At 37.4% G+C, this 23,664-nt stretch overlaps 1 protein-coding gene across 1 annotated transcript; it reads right to left on the bottom strand.

Annotated features, from left to right (window-relative positions):
• Positions 1–10,485: 10,485 nt before the first annotated feature.
• LOC149208411 (uncharacterized) lies at positions 10,486–11,616 on the bottom strand. The gene has a single exon (XM_089398333.1). It carries the CDS (start codon positions 11,614–11,616, stop codon positions 10,486–10,488), a length of 1,131 nt encoding a protein of 376 aa, XP_089254459.1.
• Between the last annotated feature and the right edge of the window lie 12,048 nt (positions 11,617–23,664).

Genomic DNA, 23,664 nt, shown 5'->3' with positions numbered 1-23,664 from the left:
TGGGATAAAAAGGTGTCTTTTTAATTGAGTAATTTTAATTTACTCTTATTTTTTAGTATTTTAATTTAATTGATTTATATTAAGTTAGAAGTCTGGTTTTTCAAAATATTATTTTATTATAAATAGATTTTGAATTATGATAAATTTTATTTGTGTTTTATATTATTATTATAAAAGTAAAAAATATATTTTTGCTACAAGATTAATTTGTTTGTTTGTTTGTTTTTTTTTTGCATGGAAAAAGTCGTAATTTTCATTATAGGAGAAAATTACATTCTGCATATGCATAAGCATTACTTAAGTGAGGCATTGCCTGTTCAAAAATGAAAAAACTTTGAGCATTCCTCCGCACAGGGAGTATTTGGAGATAAACAAAAATAGTAAACTGTCTGACCTCTTCACTGAGAGGGAGTGAAAAGTTCTGATAAATATTTACAGATAAACAAAAGATAAACATCAAAAATGTATTCTGTTCTTGCAGTGCTGCTAAGATAGATTCAGGATCTATAAAAGGTCTGTGATATTGTAGATAAACGACACCATCCTTTTCCTCACAAATCATCCAAGTGTCGCCATCCCTGATCACTGCTTCTTTGGATAAGTGGTCAGCAATGGTGTTCCGCTCCCCGTGGAGTGAGCGTCCCCTATAGCCACCCGTGCTCTTGTTAGAGGTGGGGAGGGAGGCCGAAGAGGAGCTTTCTCTCGCTTCTTCCTTGATTCTTTCTCGTGTGGTATGTCTGCTAAAGCCGGGGTGTGTTGAGATTGATTTTCCACTTCCGTAGCAGGTTGAGGAATGTCCCGAGGGGTACGGGCTTCCTGTTCATTGATCTCTGGTTGTTGGCCCTTCTTGATGATCAGGGGGCAGTCCTTGTATACATGTCTGACTTTATGGCACCTGTGACATCTATAGGGTATGCCCTCATAGTCCAATGGTTGCTTCCGGGTGAACGATCTCCACTGAATGGTGATGAATTCTTGAAGCCCTCCCTGGTGTCCATATGAACCAGAATTCTAGCGAAAGCCATCTTGCCCGTAGATAAATAGGATTTATCAGATTCCATATATGTGCCAATTGAGTTCCTAATACGCTGGAAGATGTCTTCGGACCAAAAGTGTAACAGGAGTTTCGGTAATCTGACCCATATCAGGCCAACACCGAGCTGCTCTGTGTCCGGGTCGAACAATGGAGACCAACGCTTCAGGAGGACTGGGGCATGCTCAAAATGCCAGTAGGACGATAGTACCCAATTCGTGTGGTCTGGTCTGGAGAAGCATAGGGCAAACCATCCTTTCACAAATGTTTGTACTGTGGGCAGGTCGGCTAAATGATGCCCCTAGACCTCCGATGTCCATGTTTTTAAACGAGCCGCTGTATAATTGACCCCAGACTCTTCCAACTAGCACCCTGTCTGCAAAGCCCATAGTGTCATCGAGCCGGATATCCTCCTTGAGCCTGAGAAACGTATTGACCGCTTTGGTCTGGAAGCACTTGGTCTTCTTGCAAACCCTAACTTCGGCCGCTGTGTCTCCTCGATGGTCAGGGGTGTGCTCCGATACAGGGGGATTCTCTGGGGGAAGGGATGAGTCGTTAGGGAGTGCGCCCGTTAAGGGGGAAACGATGGTATAACTGCCAGAGGGAGGCGAGGACGAGAACAACGTAATCAGGGGGATCGAAATGGAAGATGGAGCGGGAGGAGCGGAGGGGAAAGCAGACAGTGGGGGCTGGGAGATGTGACTAGGGGTAGGGGTTGAAGGGTTAGGGTTTAGGCACCCTAACGCAAACCCTAGGGAAGACGGAGATGGCAGAGGAGAGGAGAGGGATGACCAAGTTGGGGGGTCATCCGGCAAGATCACCCGGTGGTCAAATGGACCTGAGAGAGAAGGGAGGTCGGAGATTGCCTCATGCAGTTCATTGCTAAATGGATGTGATCTTAGCTTAGCTGAATGAGGGGTAGTCCAGATAGAACCCTCCGCTAACGTTTCTTCTGATTAATCCTCCAAATCGAGGTCCATCGCTGTCAGGAACTAGGTATCGCCAGCTACCTGTGGTAACCGCCAAGAGATGGAGCAACAAGTCGACAAAACAGCTTGAAACCCTGGGTCAATACTTCAAACCGTGTTGCCTGAGTAAAAAAAAACCCTTGTTACAGAGAATGGGTATATTATATTATCTGCCCTGTTCCGAGGTAGACGTGTACGCAGACGGTACAATCATCTGTGTCGACGTGCTTCAGACACACAACTCCTACCCATACTCACCTGCGTGTTGCTCCATCGCTCCTGCTCTAATTTGTTTTATTGTTGTTTATAGTTTTAAAATTATAATAGTTATAATTTTATTTTATCATAACATTACCCAACTCAATATTTTTGTTATAAAATTTATAAGATTTTGTTTTTATAAATTTATAAAGATTGAGTTTCTTTTTTAAAGTATCAATATCCAATTCAATATTTTTGTTATAAAATTTGTGAGATTTTGTTTTTATAAATCTATGAAGATTGCATTTCTTTTTTAAAATATCAATAGAAAAAAGACATTTTTGAACTTCCTATTTGAAGTGAATAATCTCTTTTATAGAATTTTCTTTATAGAAAATTTAGTCACCATATTGCTTATGATTATGATGTTATCAATATTTTGGAGAGAGGCCTCCTCTTAATCATTAAATAAAAATAAAAACCATGTTAGGAAAACCATTATCATTCTTACTAATTATCATTTATTTGTATATTAAGATCGTCTTTATAATCATATATTCTCAATGGATAGAAGTCCTTCCTCTAAAAGGAAAATGTGATAGGAAATATTGTTATAAATGTTAATATTATAAACTATAAATCATATTTAATGTTTTTTTTTTTTTGCTTATCTTTGAAAATGTTTCAACTACAAATTTCATATCCATAAAGATTAAGAATCCTATTCTTTATTTATTATTTTCAAGATAAAAATAAGCTTTTCACTTTCCATTAATCATTGGTAAAATTAAAATAAACATTTTTTTTAAAATTAATAACTATAACCTTAATCTTGTCAATATTTATTGATATCTTGAGAGTTTTCAAATGTTTTTCAAATAAATAAAGTTTCTTAACAAAGAGTCCATGGCTATACCCATGTTAATGTTGTCACAAAATTCCACATTCACAAAAACTATTATAATTTTCAAATTAAAATATTTTATAATTCTGCTTTATTTATTAAATTAGTATTACTTAAAACATATTATTTTATTTGCTAAATCAAGGTTGATTTTTTGGTAGATGCGGAAGGTATTCCTCATACACAAATTAAAATCAAAAGAAATAAAAAAATATTTTTAATTTTGAATATAATTTAAAAGAAAAATAATTTTAAATTTAATTTACAAAAATATGCATAAATTTGTCCTTGTCTACTAAGCACTATAAAATCATCATGGTATCATAGCTTCTATGGAGAAGGGAATGCAAGGAATTCCATAAATTATGGTGGGTAGTAATTTGTGGTAAATATGTTTAATTACCAAAATATAAATAATACAAATAATGCGATAAATTATGGTAAGCAATAATTCCTCGTAAATATGTCTAATTACCAAAATATAAAGAATAAAAACAATTCCATAAAATATGAATATATTTGTCAATATAGAATAAAGCATAATTGAAAGTCCTCATGCATTTTGAAATGGAGTTGTCTCTAATGTCAATGCCACTTAAGGTTTATGAAAGAGGGTCTTCACCAATCTTATTTAAGGAAATTGATTTCCAAACGAGTTGTCTTTAGTGAGACTTTTTGGAAGCTTTTTCGGTGGGTTTTTGCACTTCGATTGTGTAGGGGTTACCCATCAAGCTTGTGATTTCAATAAAGCCAGATTTTAGAGAAATTAGACCGGAAAAACCCACCGAAAAAGCTTCCAAAAAGTTTCACTAAAGACAACTCGTTTTGGGTTACCCATCAAGCTTATGATTTCAATAAATGCTTGCCGTATTTTAGAGGAATTAGACCGGAAAAGCTTCCAAAAAGTCTCACTAAAGATAACTCGTTTTGAAATCAGTTTCCTCAAATAAGATTGGTGAAGACCCTCTTTCATAAATCTAAAGTGGCATTGACATTAAAGAGGTGAGATCATTGAAGAGCTTTCAACTTGACATATTGCTTGGTTCCTAGCTTCATAAAGTTTCCATGCATAACATACTATAATGTGAGAACTTCTAGAATCATTGGAATGAGAGCTATGCATCATCACTACAATCTTGTTTGAATTATTCTTAGATAATATCTTATCACCATAAGAGAAGCTCTCTCAAAATTTGAAGATTTGCGTCATAATATTTTGATATACCGAAGTTTTTTGTCTATGAATTGAAGAATGAAAAATGCATTAGAGGACTCTGTGAATGATCTACAAATTGTATGCAATTATAAAGAAATCCTTTAACCATACTTCAAGGACAGCTGTTGATGTGTAGCATATTAACCATCATGGTATATGGGAAACTTGTGTGAGTGTAAAAAGAAATTATTAAAAGATGTAAAGTCTATAATTCCATATACTGCAATGATATATCTTGAATTGTTTGGATATGTAGTTCGATAAAGAAAGCCTGAATAACTACTCAAACATAAGGACCAAACCTTGCAAGAATATATAAAAATATGAACTTATATATTTTAGGGTTTTGTGTTTCTTTGTGATTCAGAAGCAAGACATTGTATTATATCTCACCATGATGAAGGAAAAGCATTAACATGATAAACTCACAATGAAAAAGTGGTTGAGTTCTCTTTTAAAATTGTAATTTCTCTCAATAAAATTGAATGACTATAGAACTCGATGTGTGTAGTGCTGTAACATGTATTTTGTTGTTTGTTTCATTCAAAATCACTTGAAAAATATTTTGAAAAAAGATAAGGCAAGTATATCGGAAATCAAAATATAAAGGAAATGAAGAAATATATTGGGTTTTACAAAGGAAACAAGTGTTAAACATTAACACTGGACCTGAAATATATACACTATGCTTTATAAAGCGTGTCGGGTCCACTGCATCGTAGTTATATGTATGTATATGGATCCGCCGATTTCGACATGGGTGGGCCGGACCCAAAATAATATATGCAGCGTGTTTAAAAGTTTGGCGGGTCCGCTGTATCGAAAGTCCTTTATATACATGCATATGGGTTCCGTCGATCACAATTTGCGATGATGGAACCGAAACGATATATATTATGTTTTATAATTGCGGCGGGTCCGTTGTATCACACAACATATATATATATATATATATATATATATATATATATATATATATATATATATATATATATATATATATATATATATATATATATATGGAAAGCGCCGATTGCGATGAGCAATTGGGTTCTGAACCCGATATATTTATTAAATTGGGTTAATTCTTTTTCAATTCCACTTTATGTGTTTTGCGTCGATTTTTTTGTGTAAACAAAAAATTAGTGTTAAAGCCGCAAAGCGAAGAAAAGGCAGATTTAAAGTTATAAGGCAAATTTTCGAGTGGAGCACAAGCAGTAGATGGTTTTTATGGAACTCACCCGATTCCACTCAGCATTAAACACGTAGCAGTTAGGTGGAGAGAGGAAACCACCCATTTCGGGCGGGTATTCTTTGGGCTTATGTCCCACCCGAAACCTTTACAGACCGTCCGATCTGAAAAGCGTAGATCAACGGCGGGGATGAATCGACGGGAAGCATACCTCGAAAATTGTGCGAAGGTGGAAAAAGCGTGTTTTATCATATATTTTCATTATAAAAGGTTTACAATAGAAAGCGCAGATATAAAGGTTTTATGCCAAAGTCCAACATTTCCATAGTTATGCAGCCTAAGGGTGCATAAGTTAAGGTTTTACAGTGATTTTTGAGCCGATTGCGATTTGCGATGGAAGTCAACGAAGTGCTGAATGGGCGGATTTGACAGGTTTATGAAGCAGGATTAACTCTTTTAAGTTCCATATTAATCAAAGGTCGCGTTAATTTCGTTGTGTAAAGTGGAAAAACAGGGTTAGAGCCGAAGCTGAAGAGGAAGACAATCCGATATGTTTCTTGGCATTTTGGCCAATTAGAATGCCCATGTAAGCCAGGATTACACAAACTAAATGTATTTTATTACGGCTAAAATGAATTAAGCATCATTAGGGCATTTACAGAGGAATTTGGCAGCGGATCAACAGAGCAAGCCAACAATTATCATTCCCTCCTAAATCCAGTTATATTTTGTTATTTCATGTTCTTTGAGGTGTCTTTTACCCTCTGTAAAATTCTGTAATAGTTTTTACTTCATATAGTTAGAGAAGTAGTTAGATAATTTGAGCAGTTTCAGAAATTAACAATTGTTCCACAATGTATAAAAAGAGGAAATTTTACTAAGAAAGGGTTCGAACTTTGGAGAACCCAGAGACTAGGCCACTGTATTCCTGATATTATCGTTGATTAATGAAAGAATAAGAGGTTTCCATGAGTTGTTGCATATAATTTTGTAAGCTTCTCTGTCATGTGTCATACTATGTTTTCTTCTTTTCAAGTATAGCAATGAAGCAATAGGTATTTATTTACTTACGTAGATAAGGTTAAGATTCCTTAAAAGAGCGCTCCTATACTCGAAGTCCTCACTTCCCTTCTAAATTATAGATAATAGTTTCTGTGAAAGATCAACATATTGTCTATGATTCAGTTCTCATTATCATAATTCCTCTAAGTTACAGATAGTAGTTTCTATGAAAGATCAACATATTATCTTTAACTTCCCCTTCAAACTTTATTCATTCATCATTTATATCTTGCAACAAATGGCATTTTGAGATGTTTTGGTCATACATGTATTAAGAGTTAAAGACCACGTTTTCTAGGTCCTTCATTTGAGAACAAAACAAACAATAAGTGACAGTAAGTGATATTTATTAATGTCTTAAGCACAATTTCCCTACAACCAGGAAATTGGTTTCTTAAGGAACAACATGTAGGATTCATGATCCGGATTAACCATAGTTCTCAGTTCATTCTGCCAACGTTTCAAACCCTAAAGGGGGTCCATCATCAGGACAAAATAGAAAGAATAAGAATGAGAGATTATTGAGAGAGAAGAGAATTGCGACCTGGAAATAAATACAAGAACCCTAAATTCATAAATAAAGGCCGACATATGATTTATTATTTTCCAATTTATTAGAACAGGTTTTTATTATTTAAAATTATGGACACATATTAAAATTTTTACTATAATTATTTTTTACTATAATTAAAATATATTAATTATTAAAATTCTGAACAACTATTAAAACCTTTACTATAATTAAATTGCAATAATTAATATAACTAAATTATATTAATTATATTATTATAATATTATAATTAATTTTTTTTCCACTGGAAAAATCATAATCTTTTCATTGATTGGAAAAAATTACATGTTGTAGATGCGGTTAGCATATGCTGTATGTTCTTCCACCACACATGTGGGTAGCTGTAGCTTCTAATTACAATCTAACAAAAAGAGCAAAATGCATCTCATAGGATGTTCTGTATCGTCATATATATATGTTGCCACGCAGGGCTATCAGTTGTTTTCTTTTTCAACTATATACAAAATTGTTCCAAAAATAAATATGAGTTCATAAACATTTTCATGGGCTGGCTGCCCTGTGAACTGTGCATCTATATACGGATGGTGGTAGTACTGGTATGCATTGGTGCCTTGCTACTCCTGTATCATCCACTCGCCTCTGGGAAGTGCCGTAGCCTCCTTGGATAGTTGGTCGGCACTGTTGTTGTGTTCCCTGTAGATATGATTGCATGTGATATCATTAAACTGTGCCTTCAATAAATTAATTTCATCCAATATGCTGCTGAGTGTGTGTGTATGACATGCAGTATTATTATTGAACCAATCTATGATAATCTTTGAATCCCCATATATGCTCAGATGCATGCAATTGTGGATCAAAGAAAAATGAAGGAGATGGCGGAGGGTGATGAGCTCAGCGAAATTGTTTGAACCAACACCCAATTCCAGCTTTGCTTTGTAGAAGTGCTGTTCAGATTTGTAAAGAAGGAAGCCCCCCCCCGCAACCTTGCTGTTGGGCAGCACCATCGAAAAAGGCCCATGGGTTGTTTCGATTGATGTGAGGAGGGTCATGAGGACGACGGGGCTTTGGCTGCACAGGCTCCGGTATTTCGTTGAAGACAACAATGATCTTTGCAGAGAGATGAGGCCAGTGTACCGGTTTATCCTCAAAGGTAAAACGGTTCCGAGCCAGCCAGAGGTACCAACAGATGATGATGGGCAAGCTTTGCAATTTTGAGTTCCTGTGTTGTTGGTAGCAGTTTTCCCAGATAAGATTTATGTCATCCCCTTCCCATCTACCAGAGTATCAAATATCAGTGGAAATGGTTTGCCATATGTGAGTCAGTACAGGGCATTGCATAAAAAGGTGTATGCATGATTCAGCTGCGTGTTTACATAAGATACACCAGGATGGTCCATGGACAGCGCGTCTCATGAGGTAATCTCCCGTGGGGACTACACCCTTTAGGATGCACCAAAAAAATAACTTCTGTCTGGGAGGCACAATAAGTTTCAAAATGGAGTTCCACCAGAAAGATATGAGGTCCGGGATCTTATGAGAGATTAGGGAGAGGTACCCATCTTTAGGGGTGTAGATACCGTGCTTGGAAGGATACCATATAAGCTCATCGGGGCCCTGCTTGATTCTAATGTGTGCTTCAGATAAAGCACTGGTATATGACATCTAATCTTGGTGCCAATGAGGAGGGATGTTGATCTGGTCAACAGATTTCCAACGTTGTTCAAAGATGGAGGTATTCTGTTGATCAGCTATATCAGCAATGTAAGTGATCCCTTGTGAGTGCAGGAACCGGATGAGAGCTTCAGGTAATATATGCCTGGATCCAGACCGACCCTGGCCTGTGCGCCATCATTTATTCTCCAAATCAGGTTTTCTCTGATAAGTGGTAATGCATGAGGTAGTGCCTTCCAGACGGAAGATATCCCAGCTTTGGGCCAAGTCGGAAGTCGGATCCATTCCATAAGCTGTAGAGGCCATATGTATTTATGATAAACCATGTGAGTCCACAGGTTCTCCCCAGAGATTAGGGTCCATCCCATCTTTGCAGCCAGAGCCTGTGTGAAAGAAGGGAGATCCTTGAGCCCCCAGCCCCCCCATTTCTTGGGAATGGCAATCCTCTTCCATCCGATCCAAGCAAATATGCGCTTCTCTTTTGCCCCATTCCATAGGTACCTATTACAGGTTTGCTGTAATCTAGACAAAATGCTGCGAGGGATCCAGGCCAAAGCCATCCAGAAGACCGGGGTGGCTTCCAACACAGCTTTAATCAAGACCAGCCTACCCGCTCGAGAAAGATATCGATGGCTCCAAATATTGAGTTTCTTTTCCAATTTAGCCACTAGCCAAATCCAGTCAGCTATTTTGGGACAAATAGGCTTGATCCAGAATCCCAAGTATTTGAGGCCCTGATCCAGGGGATGTAAGCTGTAGGGAAAAAACTGGAGAGCCATATGTGATTCATTTACAGAGGTTCTGGCTAGTATGATTGATGATTTTGAATGATTGGCCTGCATCCCAGTGGCGGATGAGAAGAGAGTGATAATATTTGAGAAAGAGCGCGAGTCCCGGATGCTACCGTCTAAGAAGATCATGACATCATCCACAAATAGTAGGTGGGTGAGGAACCAATCTTCTGATATCTTGAGGCCACAAAAGTCTCCATTTCTCTTGGCGGTTTCAATAAGGCGAGTGAGGCTGTCCATGACAATGAGGAAGAGAAGGGGAGACAGAGGGCACCCCTGTCTGAGACCACGCTCAGAATGGAAGAAAGGTGATGCTGATCCATTAATCAACACACTGAAAGAAGGGGTGGTAACACAAGCCATGATCCAAGTGATGAATTGGTGGGGGAAGCCCAGATGTATGAGGAGCATTTTGATATATAGCCAGCTTACCCGATCGAAGGCTTTTGCAAGATCAATTTTTAAGATGATGGCCTTATGGTGTTTTCTCCAGATGGAGTGGAAGGCCTCCTGTGCAACCCCAATAGCTTCATGAATCTGGCGGTGTTCCAGGAAGGCAAATTGTTGAGGGGCAATGAGGCGAGACAAAATGGGTCGAATGCGATTGGCAATGATTTTTGAGATGATTTTATAGAGAACATTGCAGAGAGAGATGGGGAGATATTCATCAAATGAGGAGGGAGAATCAGATTTAGGAATCAAGGCAATGAAAGTGGAGTTGATGGCATTATACATGGTTCCCAACATTCTACATTCCTCTACTACCCGAAGAAGGTCCATTTTGATCATCTCATAAAAGGCAATGTAGAATTCGATGGTCCATCCATCAGGTCCCGGGCTACGCTCCTTTTTAAACCATTTGATGGTGGACTCAAGTTCTTCTGGGGTCACCGGATAAAAAAGAATCTCAACTTATTCTTCATTTACAAACCTGGGGAAATGTCCAGCAATGTTGATGATATTTACAATGTCGGAACCCGGGGGTTGCTTATATAAGTTCCTGAAATGGGCTGTTCCCATCTGAGAGAGCTTATTGAAAGTGTCTGCCACTCCACCCTCGGGCATAGGGAGATTCCAAATAGTATTACTGACTTTTCTGCCTTTGGCATAATTGTGAAAAAAGCGAGTGTTGTCATCTCCATCCTTAAGCCAGATGGCTCTACTGCGCAACCGAGTAGATTCTTCCCTCTCCTTAAGGATTTTTTGCTTCTGATTTTCCAACTCCACTAAGTGGGTTTTATCTGCGTCCGATATGAAACCCAATCCTCTTTCATCGGTGAGAGAGGTGAGCTCATCTTCAATGCGCATGAGAGCTGAAACCTCCAGCCTGTATTTGTTCCTAGCCCATTCGATCGAGAGTTCCTTGAGCTGCAATAGATTCGTGCAGAAGCCCTTAGCCAAGGAGTCAGCGCGATCAATCGGGTGTAATGGCCAGAAATCCGTAACAAGTTTGATGTAGGATGGGTCCTGTAGCCATCCTTGATTGAATTTGAACGACGCCTTTGGTTTTTTATTGGGACCATTTATTTCCAGATAGATAGGATGGTGATCTGATATACCTCCAGTCCCCACCCATTGCCTGTAGTGGTGTAGTCTTTGAAGCAGAGATCCTTTCATCAAGAATCTATCAAGTCTACGAGCCAGGGCAGCATCACCGATTCTTCTGTTCCTCCAGGTGGGTAGGGGCTTAATCATTGGGACATCGCTCAAGTCATGACAATCCAATAGGTCAGTCATGTAAGCGGAAATAGGATCAATTTGTGCTGAGGCTCCCCATGATTCACCATAGCCCAGAGAAAAGTTTAGGTCCCCCCCGATGATTAAGTTTTCAACAGATAGAATGGATAAGCCCAGTAGATTGTTCCAGAAGGCTTCACGCTGGTGGCACAGCCCATATATGTTTATAGCCCTGAGGGAGGTGCCCAAGTCTGTAGAGAATAGATCGAGCCCCAGAAAGCCAGGTCCCCCCCAAGTACCTTGGGCTTTAATGGTGACAGGATTGTATCCTATCGCTAAACCACCTGATCGACCAGAGGAGTCCATGGCCGAGAACAGCCAATCGGGGAAGATAGAAGATAGTGAGGCCGATATGGAGTCCGCAGGACCAAGTGTTTCTTGCAGAAGGATAATATCGACAGGAGAGGATTCATACAAACGCCTGAGTGCTAGTTTCTTTGAGGCACTAGCCAAGCCTCTGCAATTGAAGGAGAGACACTTCATGGGGGAAGGTGGCCAGGGGTGTTCTTCGCTCTAAGTACCCCATCAATAGTGGATTGCCTCCCGGTGGCGACCTCTGCCCCCGCTCTCCGGATAGCCTTGGTAAGATCAGATTTTCTCCCTCGCGAGGGCAGGGAGGACGGACCAGGAGTAATTATACCCAAACCAATGTTTGAAAATTGAGGACCCTGAGAGTGAGTGCGAGGCCGCAGGAAATATGGGTGATTTGCGCCCCTGGGTGATGAGGGGGAAGATGTAGGGGATGAAGGTGGTTGAGTGGCGGTGACCACAGGGGCAATGACGGAGGATGAAGGCATTGAACAGAATGCAACAGATAATGAAGGAGATGATAATGGAGATGAAGATAAATTTGACAATGTAGGATATAGAGAGTTACCCGGTGTGCCTGCGGATGCCGTTGCTGTGGCCGCCCGAGATCTAGTGACCGGAGCAGTTGCACGTCCAAGCGAGACACCCTGAGCCTGTGGAGCAGTATCAGTGGGGATGCTCGTGATCGGGACATGTCGAGCAGCCAGAGAGATAGATCTCGGAGTGGGGATGGTGGATTCAGGTGCGTCTGCTCGTCTCTAGTTGAGAGGGCAATCCTTGAAGACGTGTCCAACCCGGTGACAGCGACGACATCTGAAAGGGACACCTTCATAATCTAATATCTGGACGCGAGTGTATCTTCCCCAATGAAGTGTGATTTTTTCCTCCAGACCTTCGCGAGTGTCCAGATGCACCAGGATCCGAGCGAGGGTTCTATTTCTAGACTCCACAAAGGTGCGATCATGATCAAGGTAGGTGCCCAGAGCATTGCCAATGCGGATGAATACCTCTTCGTTCCAGTATTGTAGGGGAAGACCTGGCAATCAAACCCATAAAGGCCCAGCTCCAATCTGTTCTCGTTCCAGATCAAACAGAGGACTCCATTGCTTGAGCAACACCGGCGCCATCTCAATATGCCAGAATTTGGCCAGAACCAGATCCGTATAATTTTCTTTTGCGAAATGAAGAGCAAACCAGCCGCGAGGGAGAACCTGTACTTCAGGGAGTTCCATCAGAATCCCACCCTAGATTTCTTTTACCCATTGTGTTAACCGTGTCGCAGAGTAGGCTCGCCCCCGGACATGACCCACCAAAATAGTATTGGCCATGATTGCAGCCTCTGCTATGGCCGTAGTCTCACCGAACCAAATAGAGATGTCTTTTGCTGTAGATTTGACACACTTAGTTCTCTTTTTACCAGAACGCGGTGCAGAAGGGTGGTTGAACAAGGGATCCGGGAGGCAGTCTGGCGGATTCGTCCTGGTAGAGCTTACTTTGACAGCAGGGGTTTCAAAACACCCCGAGGGAGAATGGAGGAGCGCAGAGAAACCAGACGATGATGGAAGGGGCTGGCTTGTGGAGGGTGGAGCCGGGATGGAGGATGACAGGGGACGCGATTCGAAAGGCGGTGATGGAGGGATCACAGATGATAAAAAGCGAAGGGTTCCCGGAGATAAGGGGGGAAGGTCCAGGCCAGCAGATTTCGAGAGAACAGCACCTTCAGGCATGCTCGAGGGGGGGGGGGGGGGGGGGGGGACCGGGATAGATACCGCAGGAGAGGGGTGCGACCCAGGTAACAGGGAGCCCGAAGCAGCAGACGATGATGCGAGAGGAGGGCGTTCAAAAATGACCTGAGACGGGTGCGGGTCTTCGGAGTAATCGATCTCCTCTTCCGTGTCCATAACTTCATTAACCGACTCCATGGTGAAAACGACAGCGACAGTTGTGTCCTGAAAATTCGGGCCCGGTCGGCAGTTCCAAACGGTGGTTGAGGGGTGTCTGCGGGCTGTGGAGGTAGGGTTTCAGGATGCCCTAACCGAAACCCTCGCGATTAACAGCAGAGCGCGCCGGATCTCATATCTTCTCCCTCCTGTCTAATATTATAATTAATATATAAATAGTACATATAATATATACAAATTATAATAGATTTATATAATTATTCTAATTAATATAATTAATTTATATATTCAATAAAAATTTTTGTTACTATGATTTTGATATAATTTATAAGATTTTTAAATTTTTTTAAAAATAGTTAATATAAATTAATTAATATGATTTATATAATTAATATAATTAAAATAATCAATATAAATTAATTTATATTAATTTATATAATTAATATAATTATATAATAATATAAATTTGTTTTAATTTATTCTCTTCCTTTTATTAGATCAGGATTTTATTATTTAAATTTTTATGAATAAATTTTTTTACCATAATTAAAAATATTAATTATTAAATTATAAATAAATATTAAAATCTATACTATAATCTATTTATATTAATTAATATAACTAAATTATATTAATTATATTATTATAATTAATATATATAATATATCTAATATATTTAATATATATAAATTATAATTAATTTATATAATTATTCTAATTTATATAATTAATATAATTAATATAATTTAATATAAATTAATTAATATCATTAATATAGTTTGATTATAAATTAATTAATATAATTTATAAGATTTTAATATAATAAATAATATAATTAATATGATTTATATAATTAATATAATTAATAAAATTAATATAAATTAATTTATATTAATTTATATTAATATAATTAATATAATTATATACTTATATAATATAATTTAATATAGGTTAATTAATATAATTTAATAATTTTTTTTTAATATAATTTAATAAATTTTTTATAAATTAATTAATATAATTTATAAGATTTAATAAGATTTTAATATAATAATTTATAAGATTTAATAAGATTTTAATATAATAAATAATATAATTAATATAAATTAATTAGAATGATTAAAAAAATTAATTAATATAAATTAATTTTTATTAATTAATATTAATATAATTATTATATACTTATATAAATTTGCTTTAATTGCTTTAAGTAAACTCCCGAAATGCAAGACTCTTTATTTCCGATCCTGAGCTTCCAAGGGTTCGAGGGGGGGGTGTTTATTTGCTTTATCAGAGGAAGCCAATTTCCACTGATTTCACTCCCATTGTCCCTGTTGAGGTTCCGAGGGTATTTCATAATTTCAATGGCCTCCCTGATTTTCCTTTTATGATAGTTGTCTTCTCTTGCAATTACCCTGGCGCTTTCCAAACACACCTGATGTTTGGTTTTGGACGAGTGCTCAGCAAGGGCTGATGAGCGGGATCTTTCATTCTTTATGTCCGCGGCATGTTCTTTAAGCCTTATTTTCAAAGATCGACCTGTTTCCCCGATATAACTCTTGCCACAGGAGCAATCGATCTTGTACACCCCCTTGAGCTGCTGACGATCAATGTTATCCTTAACCGACCTCATTATTTGCCTTATTGTTCCACAGGTTGTAAATTGAGTGTGAATGTTCTTCCTCTTTAAAATTTTTGCAATCTTATCTGTAATCCCTTGGATGTATGGAAGGTAAACCTTCCCTTGATTTTCTTTTTTGTCTTTAGGGGGATGTTCAGAGAGCGCCTTATCCCGGGCCCTTCTTATAGCTTTCTTGATGTTCCACTCCTTGTATCCAATGCTTTTGAAGACAGAGGTCAAGTGATCTATTTCATCCTTTATGTGATCAGGGTCAGAGATCCTAAAAGCCCTCACAGCAAGGGTATTTAAGACTCCTGATTTCTGGGAGGGATGATGATAAGAGTCAGCGTGAAGATAGCTCTCAGTATGAGTTTTCTTCCTGTAGACCTGGTGACCCAAGGTACCATCCTCCTTTCTACTAATCAGAACGTCCAGAAAGGGAATCTTGCCATTCTCCTCAAGCTCCATCGTGAATTTGATTTCGGAAGATATAGAGTTAAGATGATTGAAGAACCTCTCAAGCTCTGCCCTACCATGATTCCAGTTCAGGTTGGTGTCATCTACGAATCTTTTCCACCATGCTGGCTTCAAGTGGAAGGAGTCAAGGGCTTTTCTTTCAAAGTACTCCATGTATAGGTTGGCGACAATAGGTGAGAGCGGGGAACCCATGGCAACTCCAGAAATTTGCTCATAATAGTGATCCTGAAAACTGAAGAATGTGGACCGTAAATAGATTTCTGCAAGCTTTGCTATTTCAGGATCAGTGGCCATCTTTATGACATGAACAACTTCATCAAGAGGAATCTTTGTAAACAACGATACGACATCGAAGCTTACAAGAATATCATCCTTATGCACCCTTTTATTCTTAATAATCTTTACAAAATCACTTGAGTCTTTTATAAAAGAGTCTGTGTTACCAACCAGAGGTTTTAGGATTTTAGCCACATATTTTGCTAATTCATAGGTAGGGGAACCAATGGTGTTAACGATTGGTCTGAGGGGAACCCCTTCCTTATGGATTTTCGGTAACCCATAGATCCTAGGAATAACCTCACAGGAGGGGATCAGCTTCTTCTTAATTTTATCTTCCAGGTTGGTTTCCATGATGGCTTTCTTGACCTGCTTTATCACATTGGGAATAGGGTTGGAGTTAACTCTTCTATAACTCCCACAGTTCAAATGCTCATTCATTTTTTGGATGTAATCTTCTTTGTTTAATACAACCGTGGCGCCACCCTTATCAGCCTTAAGAACAACTATCTCATCATTATTTCGGATAGATCTGAGAGCCTCTCTTTCTTCCTTATTCAAGTTACTTTCTGGCCGCTTGGACTTCAGCATAGCTAGGGAACATTCTTGTCTAATTATTTCTCTGTCGTTTGCTGAAAGATTCTGAGTCCCATTCTCAATGTTGCAAATGATACTTTCAAAGGGAATGTTTTTAGGTGAGACCGCAAATCCCAATCCCTTGCTCAGGATTTTAATTTCTTCAGGGTTGAGGATTGTGGATGAGAGATTCACGACTTTATTATCATGTTTATTGGGAGCAATGGGGTTTACCATAACAAACCTGTCATTGCTGTCATTGTTACAATTATAACTTGAAGCATTACGGTTCTTAATAATTGAATTCGCTTCAGCCTCCTTATCTTTTCCTTTTTCTTCAACGTTGCCTCTATTCTTATGTATATTATAATTACTTCTGTTCCCATATATATTATAATCCTCTATGATCACATTAGCATCACTAATTTCGACCTTATTATCGAATTCCCCATCCTTACTAACTATTTCAGAGGGACTTCCCATTCGATTATTTTTATTATTATTGTTGCTGCGATCATCACAAGGGACAAAATTCACCTGATGGACAACGTCGTGGAGCATTTGAACTGCGTGTTCATTATTTGACTGCGCTTGAACTGCGAGATTGCAACCGTAAGGGACAGAATTTACAGCGTTGTGTTCCCTATTTTTCACTGGTTGGACAGCGTCATGGTGCGACTGAACTGCGTGTTCATTATTTGTCTGCGCTTGAACTACGTGGTTGCAATGAGAATTCACAGCGTCGTGTCTATTTGCCTGCGATAGATTCAAGTTGCAGCTGATGTTGTTTACACTCTGAACCGAGCGATTGCAACTGTTAATGACAGCGTGATTGAAACATATATGGCTTTCTTCTGGTCCGTTGTCGCTATCCTCTGGCCTGTTGCCGCTGTCCTTTGGTCTGTTGCCAATATCACTCCCGATCCCTGGTTGAACATCGTTAATAATCTTACCACTGATATTGATTCCTGGCTGAGCAGCGTGGGTAGCCCGATCAGTGTTCATGCATTCATTTGTAACTTTAATTCCAGCGTATTCCACATCAGATCTTCCTCTAGTATCAGCGCTGTCAGGATTTGTTCCTTCCTCTGTGCTGTCCTGATGAACATTGCAAGGGATAACAACGCATGAAGTTTTAACTGTGCAGGAGATTGGCATGCTTGACAAACCCACACGTTCCTCCAACCTGGCCAGCTTCCTGGATTGCCTCTCCCTGGCGATTCTACCCTCTGACTGGGCTTTTAATGCAGCCTTTGCATCAATAATTTTCCAAAGATCAGAGCTTATTATCTTAGTTAGTTTCAGATGGGAGGAGAGGGCCAAGCAATTGAGCTTATCTAAGGATGCCCCGGTTCTTCTAATTTCGCTCCGAATTAGGGACAAACTTAATCTTAAAAATGACTTATTATTGTAATGATTAAATAGTCTATGATTAACCTTGGCAAAGGGAGGAATGATTTCCTTGTTCCTACATTGCTTTAGAAATTGCAGGTCCACAGTTCTCCTCTCAATTTTTGTCCTCAGGATTTCGAGAACACAGATCTCCTTCCATGTTTCCCAGGGAAGTAATGTTAGATTTTAGACTTCTGTGGGAGTTTTTTGATTCATGATCCGGATTAACCACAGTTCTCAGTTCATTCTTCCAACGTTTTAAAGCCCAAAGGGGGTCCATCATCAGGACAAAATAGAAAGAATAAGAATGAGAGATTATTGAGAGAGAAGAGAATTGCGACCTGGAAATAGATACAAGAACCCTAAATTCATAAATAAAGGTCGACATATGATTTATTATTTTCCAATTTATTAGAACAGGTTTTTATTATTTAAAATTATGGACACATATTAAAATTTTTACTATAATTATTTTTTACTATAATTAAAATATATTAATTATTAAAATTATGAACAACTATTAAAACCTTTACTATAATTAAATTGCAATAATTAATATAACTAAATTATATTAATTATATTATTATAATATTATAATTAATATATAAATAGTACATATAATATATATAAATTATAATAGATTTATATAATTATTCTAATTAATATAATTAATTTATATATTCAATAAAAAATTTTGTTACTATGATTTAATATAATTTATAAGATTTTTAAATTTTTTTAAAAATAGTTAATATAAATTAATTAATATGATTTATATAATTAAAATAATCAATATAAATTAATTTATATTAATTTATATAATTAATATAATTATATAATAATATAAATTTGTTTTAATTGTTTTAATTTATTCTTTTCCTTTTATTAGATCAGGATTTTATTATTTAAATTTTTATGATATAATAATATAAATTATATAATTATATAATAATATAAATGAAAATCTAACATGTAGGATGCTTGGTTTGAAAATATCAAGAAACAATTCTTAGTAATGCTCCAATATGCTTGGAAATGGACATGAAAATGAGAACTCTACACATTGCAAAAATGGTTGCACTTATAAGAAGATGTAAAATGAAAATATAAGGTTTTATACTTTGTAAACCCTAACAAGCTACATGGATTATACAAGAAAACCCTAGGATTGATTGTTTTTGCTGAAAGAAGAAACCCTAGCTCATGCCCAAAAGGAAATGAAAGAAACATGATGACGAGGACAAGGATAATAATTTCTAGCTTGATGAGATTGCAATGCTTCCTCCAAGAAGTAAAGGATCAAGAGGGAGTTGAAAATTCTCTACAATCCTTAGTTAAAATGACTTCTTAATGAAGGTTATAGGTACATTGTGAAGGTTTTTAAGGCTTTGGTAGCAGATGGAAGCATTAGGAAGAATGAAGCAAAGTTTATGACAAGAGGATTCTCCCAAGGTGGAGCACAAACTCAACTAGAGAGATTTGTGTTTGAGAGGGAGGAATGGAACATGAAATATAAAACCATGCTAGATGACTAGAAGAGCTTCCAGTTTAGAGGAAGCAAACAATTAGGCTAGCAAGTTTCAAATAACGATGTGTGTGGAAAGTGTTCCAAGACTTAAGGGAAGTTAATGGTGACTTCCAAGTGGATCTACATGATCTAGCATGTAGCAGATTACAACATAGAGTAGTACAAAGCAAAATCCATGGCAAGAAGGTTCTCCCAAAAGGAGGGAGAAGACTATGGCAAGACATTCACTCTAGTTGTCAGGTACCTTGGGTTTTGATGAGCCTGTAATCTTGTTGATGACTATTCCGACTTAGAGGAAGAAACCATGGTAGAAATATTTTCTTTCATGATAGAGGGAGCAGTGATGATTACCATAGAAGCCTTGCTTTAATGTTAAAAGAAAATGACCTTAGAATTCAAGATGAAGGATCTAGATTTGATGCATTACTTCCTTGGTCAAGGGAAGCATACTATTGAGATCCTTTAGATGATGGACTACAATATTGATGCCCAGAGATGAGAGGTCTCTCAGAGCATTATGCCTTTCTATGAATGGACCATGCTAGACAACATATATTCTTTAGTGACTAAGAGGAAATAGTGGCAGAGGGAGCAACTAGGATTTCCATAGTAGGATCTATTTTAGTGTTAAAGGGAGCACCCAATCAGGGTGATTAGAAAGTAGTTGTAGTGATGGATCTAGTAAAGGAAGCCATCAATTTATGTTTGAGATAAGGCATGAGCCACTCCATGTGTCGAGGCACTGACATGGTACAGTTAGATATGGTTTGAGATATCTCTCAAATGTTGAAGTACATCTGATGGGATTGAGTAGGGAGTTTAGAAGATAGAAAGAACACATCAAGTTGTTGCTTTAGTTTGAGCTTCACAGGTAGCAAACATTTGTCACACTCAGCACTGTAGAGACCGAGTATATTGCAGATAGTTTTGTGAGTTGTGAAGTAGTGCAGCTTCAAAAGCTGCTCGTAACATGGTTTGACCAAGTGTTGAAATCGACCATGATATTTTGTGACAATTAAAGCTGTGTGGAAGGTCAAAGAAAATTGAGATCAAGTACAACTACATTCGTGATATGGTACATAAGGAAGAAGTGAGGCTCTAATATATCTCCAATGATGAGTACACGACTGACATTATCAAAAAGTATATGTCTCAGACAAAGTTTTTATACTTTAGATACAAGCTTGGACTAATGGAGAACTTCTCTATCAGTGAGAGGGAGCATTTATGTGACATCAACAGGGGCATGGTTGAAAATATTGGTAACAATAGGAGCTTGAACTGGACTATTGATTGGTGGAAAACAAGGGTATAACTCATACTATCAGTGACAACAGGAGCATGACCCAAATTGTTGGTGAGATAACATGAGGGGAAAACATTCTTGAAATGTTTGGTCTCTGAGGCCTAGACACTCGTGCAATGGGTGCCTCTTAAGCATCATGGAATAGAGAGGAATTTCAATTTAGGAAATGGGTTTCCCTTGGGTTTGACCATGGGGGATGGCAACCCGGAACTAGTCAGAGTACCATGAGGCGAGGCACCCATCAGATCATGGTGACTAGTTAAGTAAGTACCATTGGCTATGAGAGATAACTTGGGTTGTGGTACATATTGATGATGATATTGCCTCATGGATATGGATTCTCCTCGTGTCATGTAATTTTATCAAAATTAGGGAGGTTATCCCCATGTTAAGTACATTGACCAGAATTAGGGAGAATGGGTTCATAGATTTGATAACATCATGGATACGAATTCTTCCTGTATCATGTACTTTGATAAAAATTAGGGATGTTATCCTTATACTAAGTACATTGATCAGAATTAGGAAGGATGGTTTGGTGGACAAACATTCTCCCTATGTTAAGTATTGTGACCAAAATTAGGGAGAATGGTTTGGTGGAGGCTACTCGAACATCAAGGGAATTTTGAGGTCTAAAATGGGCCTCCTAAGAAAAATTTACAACCAAGATAAACTTTATAAGAACCAATAGAATTCAAGATGATGTCAACCATGGGGGGTGATTCACCATTTTTGGAGTAAAAAAAGTAAAAAGATTAAAAAATAATAAAATAATAAAATTGCTTTTCAACTCATATTTTAAACTTATCTCCCTAAGATTTTACTCAAATTTTGAGTGTGAGTACTCATTAGATGTAAAATGTAATTCTTCATCCAAGGAGTACATACTTTTGATGGACCTTGCTACACGAAAAATGAGAAATAAATGAAAAAACGTGATTGCAATCACGTTTTTCATGTAGTAGCGTCCATTGAAAGTATGCAACATGAGTAATCCTTGGATGAGGAATCAAATTTTTCATCTAATGAGTGTTTATGCTCGAAATTTGAGTAAACCCATAGGGAGATAAGTTGAAAATACAAGTTGAAAAAAATGTTTTTTCCTTTTTCCCCCTAAAATTTGATGATGTAATTTAATCTTATTTTATTATTTCCACTATTATTTTAAAATTTCCTTAGGAGGCCCATTTTAGACCTCAAAATTTCCCTAATGAGAGTGGATGCCTTTTAGTGTTTTTGGCCCGACCACTCTATAAGAGTGAGTGTCTTTTCAGCATTAGGCTCGGTAACTTATAGAGTGAACCCATATAAAATCATGGCCTAGAATGAGGTCCATGCAGTGAGGACGTGGATGTCCTTTAGGGTTTGAACGTGGTGATGGAAACCTTGTGGTGTAAGGACGTGGATGTCCTTTAGGGTTTGACCATGGTGATGGCAACCTTTTGGTGTGAAGATGTGGATGTATTCTAGGGTTTGTCTAACCTTATAAAGTTGGAACATGGATGTTCCCTATGGTTTGACCATGGCAATGGAAAACCTATACTAGTTTGTATACCATGAGGTTGAGGCACTAATCAGATCATGATGACTAGTTGTTGTACCATAGGCTAGGTGTTCTAGCCTAGATGATGGTACCTAGTACATACTGATGATGTACCATAGGTTAGATGTACTAACCTATGTGATGGTACCTAGTACCATAGGTGAGGTGTGATAACCTAGATAATGGTAACAAGTGGATGCTATGATTGTTATAGGTCAAGTGTGTTGATTTGGGTGATTATGATGCTGATAATGTGAGTCATGAAATCTTATTCTTAATGAAAATATTCAACAAAGAGATACATCTAAGAAATTCAAGGTGAATACCTCCCTAGCTAAGAAGGAGCATTGATTTTTGGGTAGTTGTGAGAGGTATTCCCCAGCTACACAAGTTAAAATCAAAAGAAAGAAAAAATAAATTTAAGCTAAAATTAAAAGAAAGAAAATTATTTTTAAATTTAATTTACAAAGAGACGCATCTCTTTGGAGCATCCTAATATCACTATAAAAATATAATCGATACAATCATAACACACATCACTCAAATATTATTCTCTCTCTTTTACACATGGAAGCATATCTAACGAAGAGGCCAACGTTTTCTACGAAGTTTAAAGTTATGTGTAATTACTTAATGAAGTTCATATATAATTGGAAGTAGCTACCAAATGCAGAATTTCGTGCTTGTCTACTAAGCACTATAAAATCAACAAATCAATATTGTATATGAGATATTATTGAAATTTTATATTCGGTGATGAATTTAAATTTAAATCAATCCAATGAAAACCATGTCTCAAGTACAACTTAATAAATTTAAAATTATATTTTTCGTAATTATTCATAGAATAAAGAAAGTGTAAAAAATTTATTCTTGAAATTGTTGTAATGAAGCACATGCTTGTTGAGAATTTTAGTAATGTGAATGTAGTATAGAAATGTATACACATTCCTATTAACCTCTATGCATGCCTCATGCACATCTTATTGACAAGTCTTGAGTTCTTTACCATAGTCAATAGAGGAAAGAGGAACCACCAATGCTAATACTTTCCTATCAAGCTCAAGCACCATGGATGACCTCTAAATGGAATCATTCAACTCCAAGTGAGATATGGATACCATGAACAAGTTAGCTATGAACCAATAATAGGTCTCAAGGCTTAACCAAGGTTATGGGAGAACCATAAGAGCCTTGTGCCCTAAATGATGCTTATTTGGGTCCAAGCACCATGAAAAACACCTACAACCCACAAATCTTCTCAAGTTATATAATGTCATGATCAAATCCTCAAACCACTACATCAAACCTATATAGGGTATCTCTAGCCTACTAAAGGGATATAAGCACCATGATTAAACCACAACACAAACCCTAAATAGGAATGTGTCTTGTACTCACACCAAGAATTCTTTTTGAGGACAT

The sequence above is a fragment of the Pinus tabuliformis genome, chromosome 1_2 (assembly GCF_031772625.1).
Source record: "Pinus tabuliformis cultivar Carrire ecotype Pingquan chromosome 1_2, CPIR1, whole genome shotgun sequence".
NCBI lineage: Eukaryota > Viridiplantae > Streptophyta > Pinopsida > Pinales > Pinaceae > Pinus > Pinus tabuliformis.
The sequence above is the reverse complement of the archived record's forward strand: the minus strand, read 5'-3'. Positions and strand labels throughout refer to the sequence as shown.

What these genes read in the sequence shown, in the direction of transcription:
- LOC149208411 (XM_089398333.1), bottom strand. Translation starts at nt 11,616, where the DNA reads ATGGACTCCTCTGGTCGATCAGGTGGTTTAGCGATAGGATACAATCCT.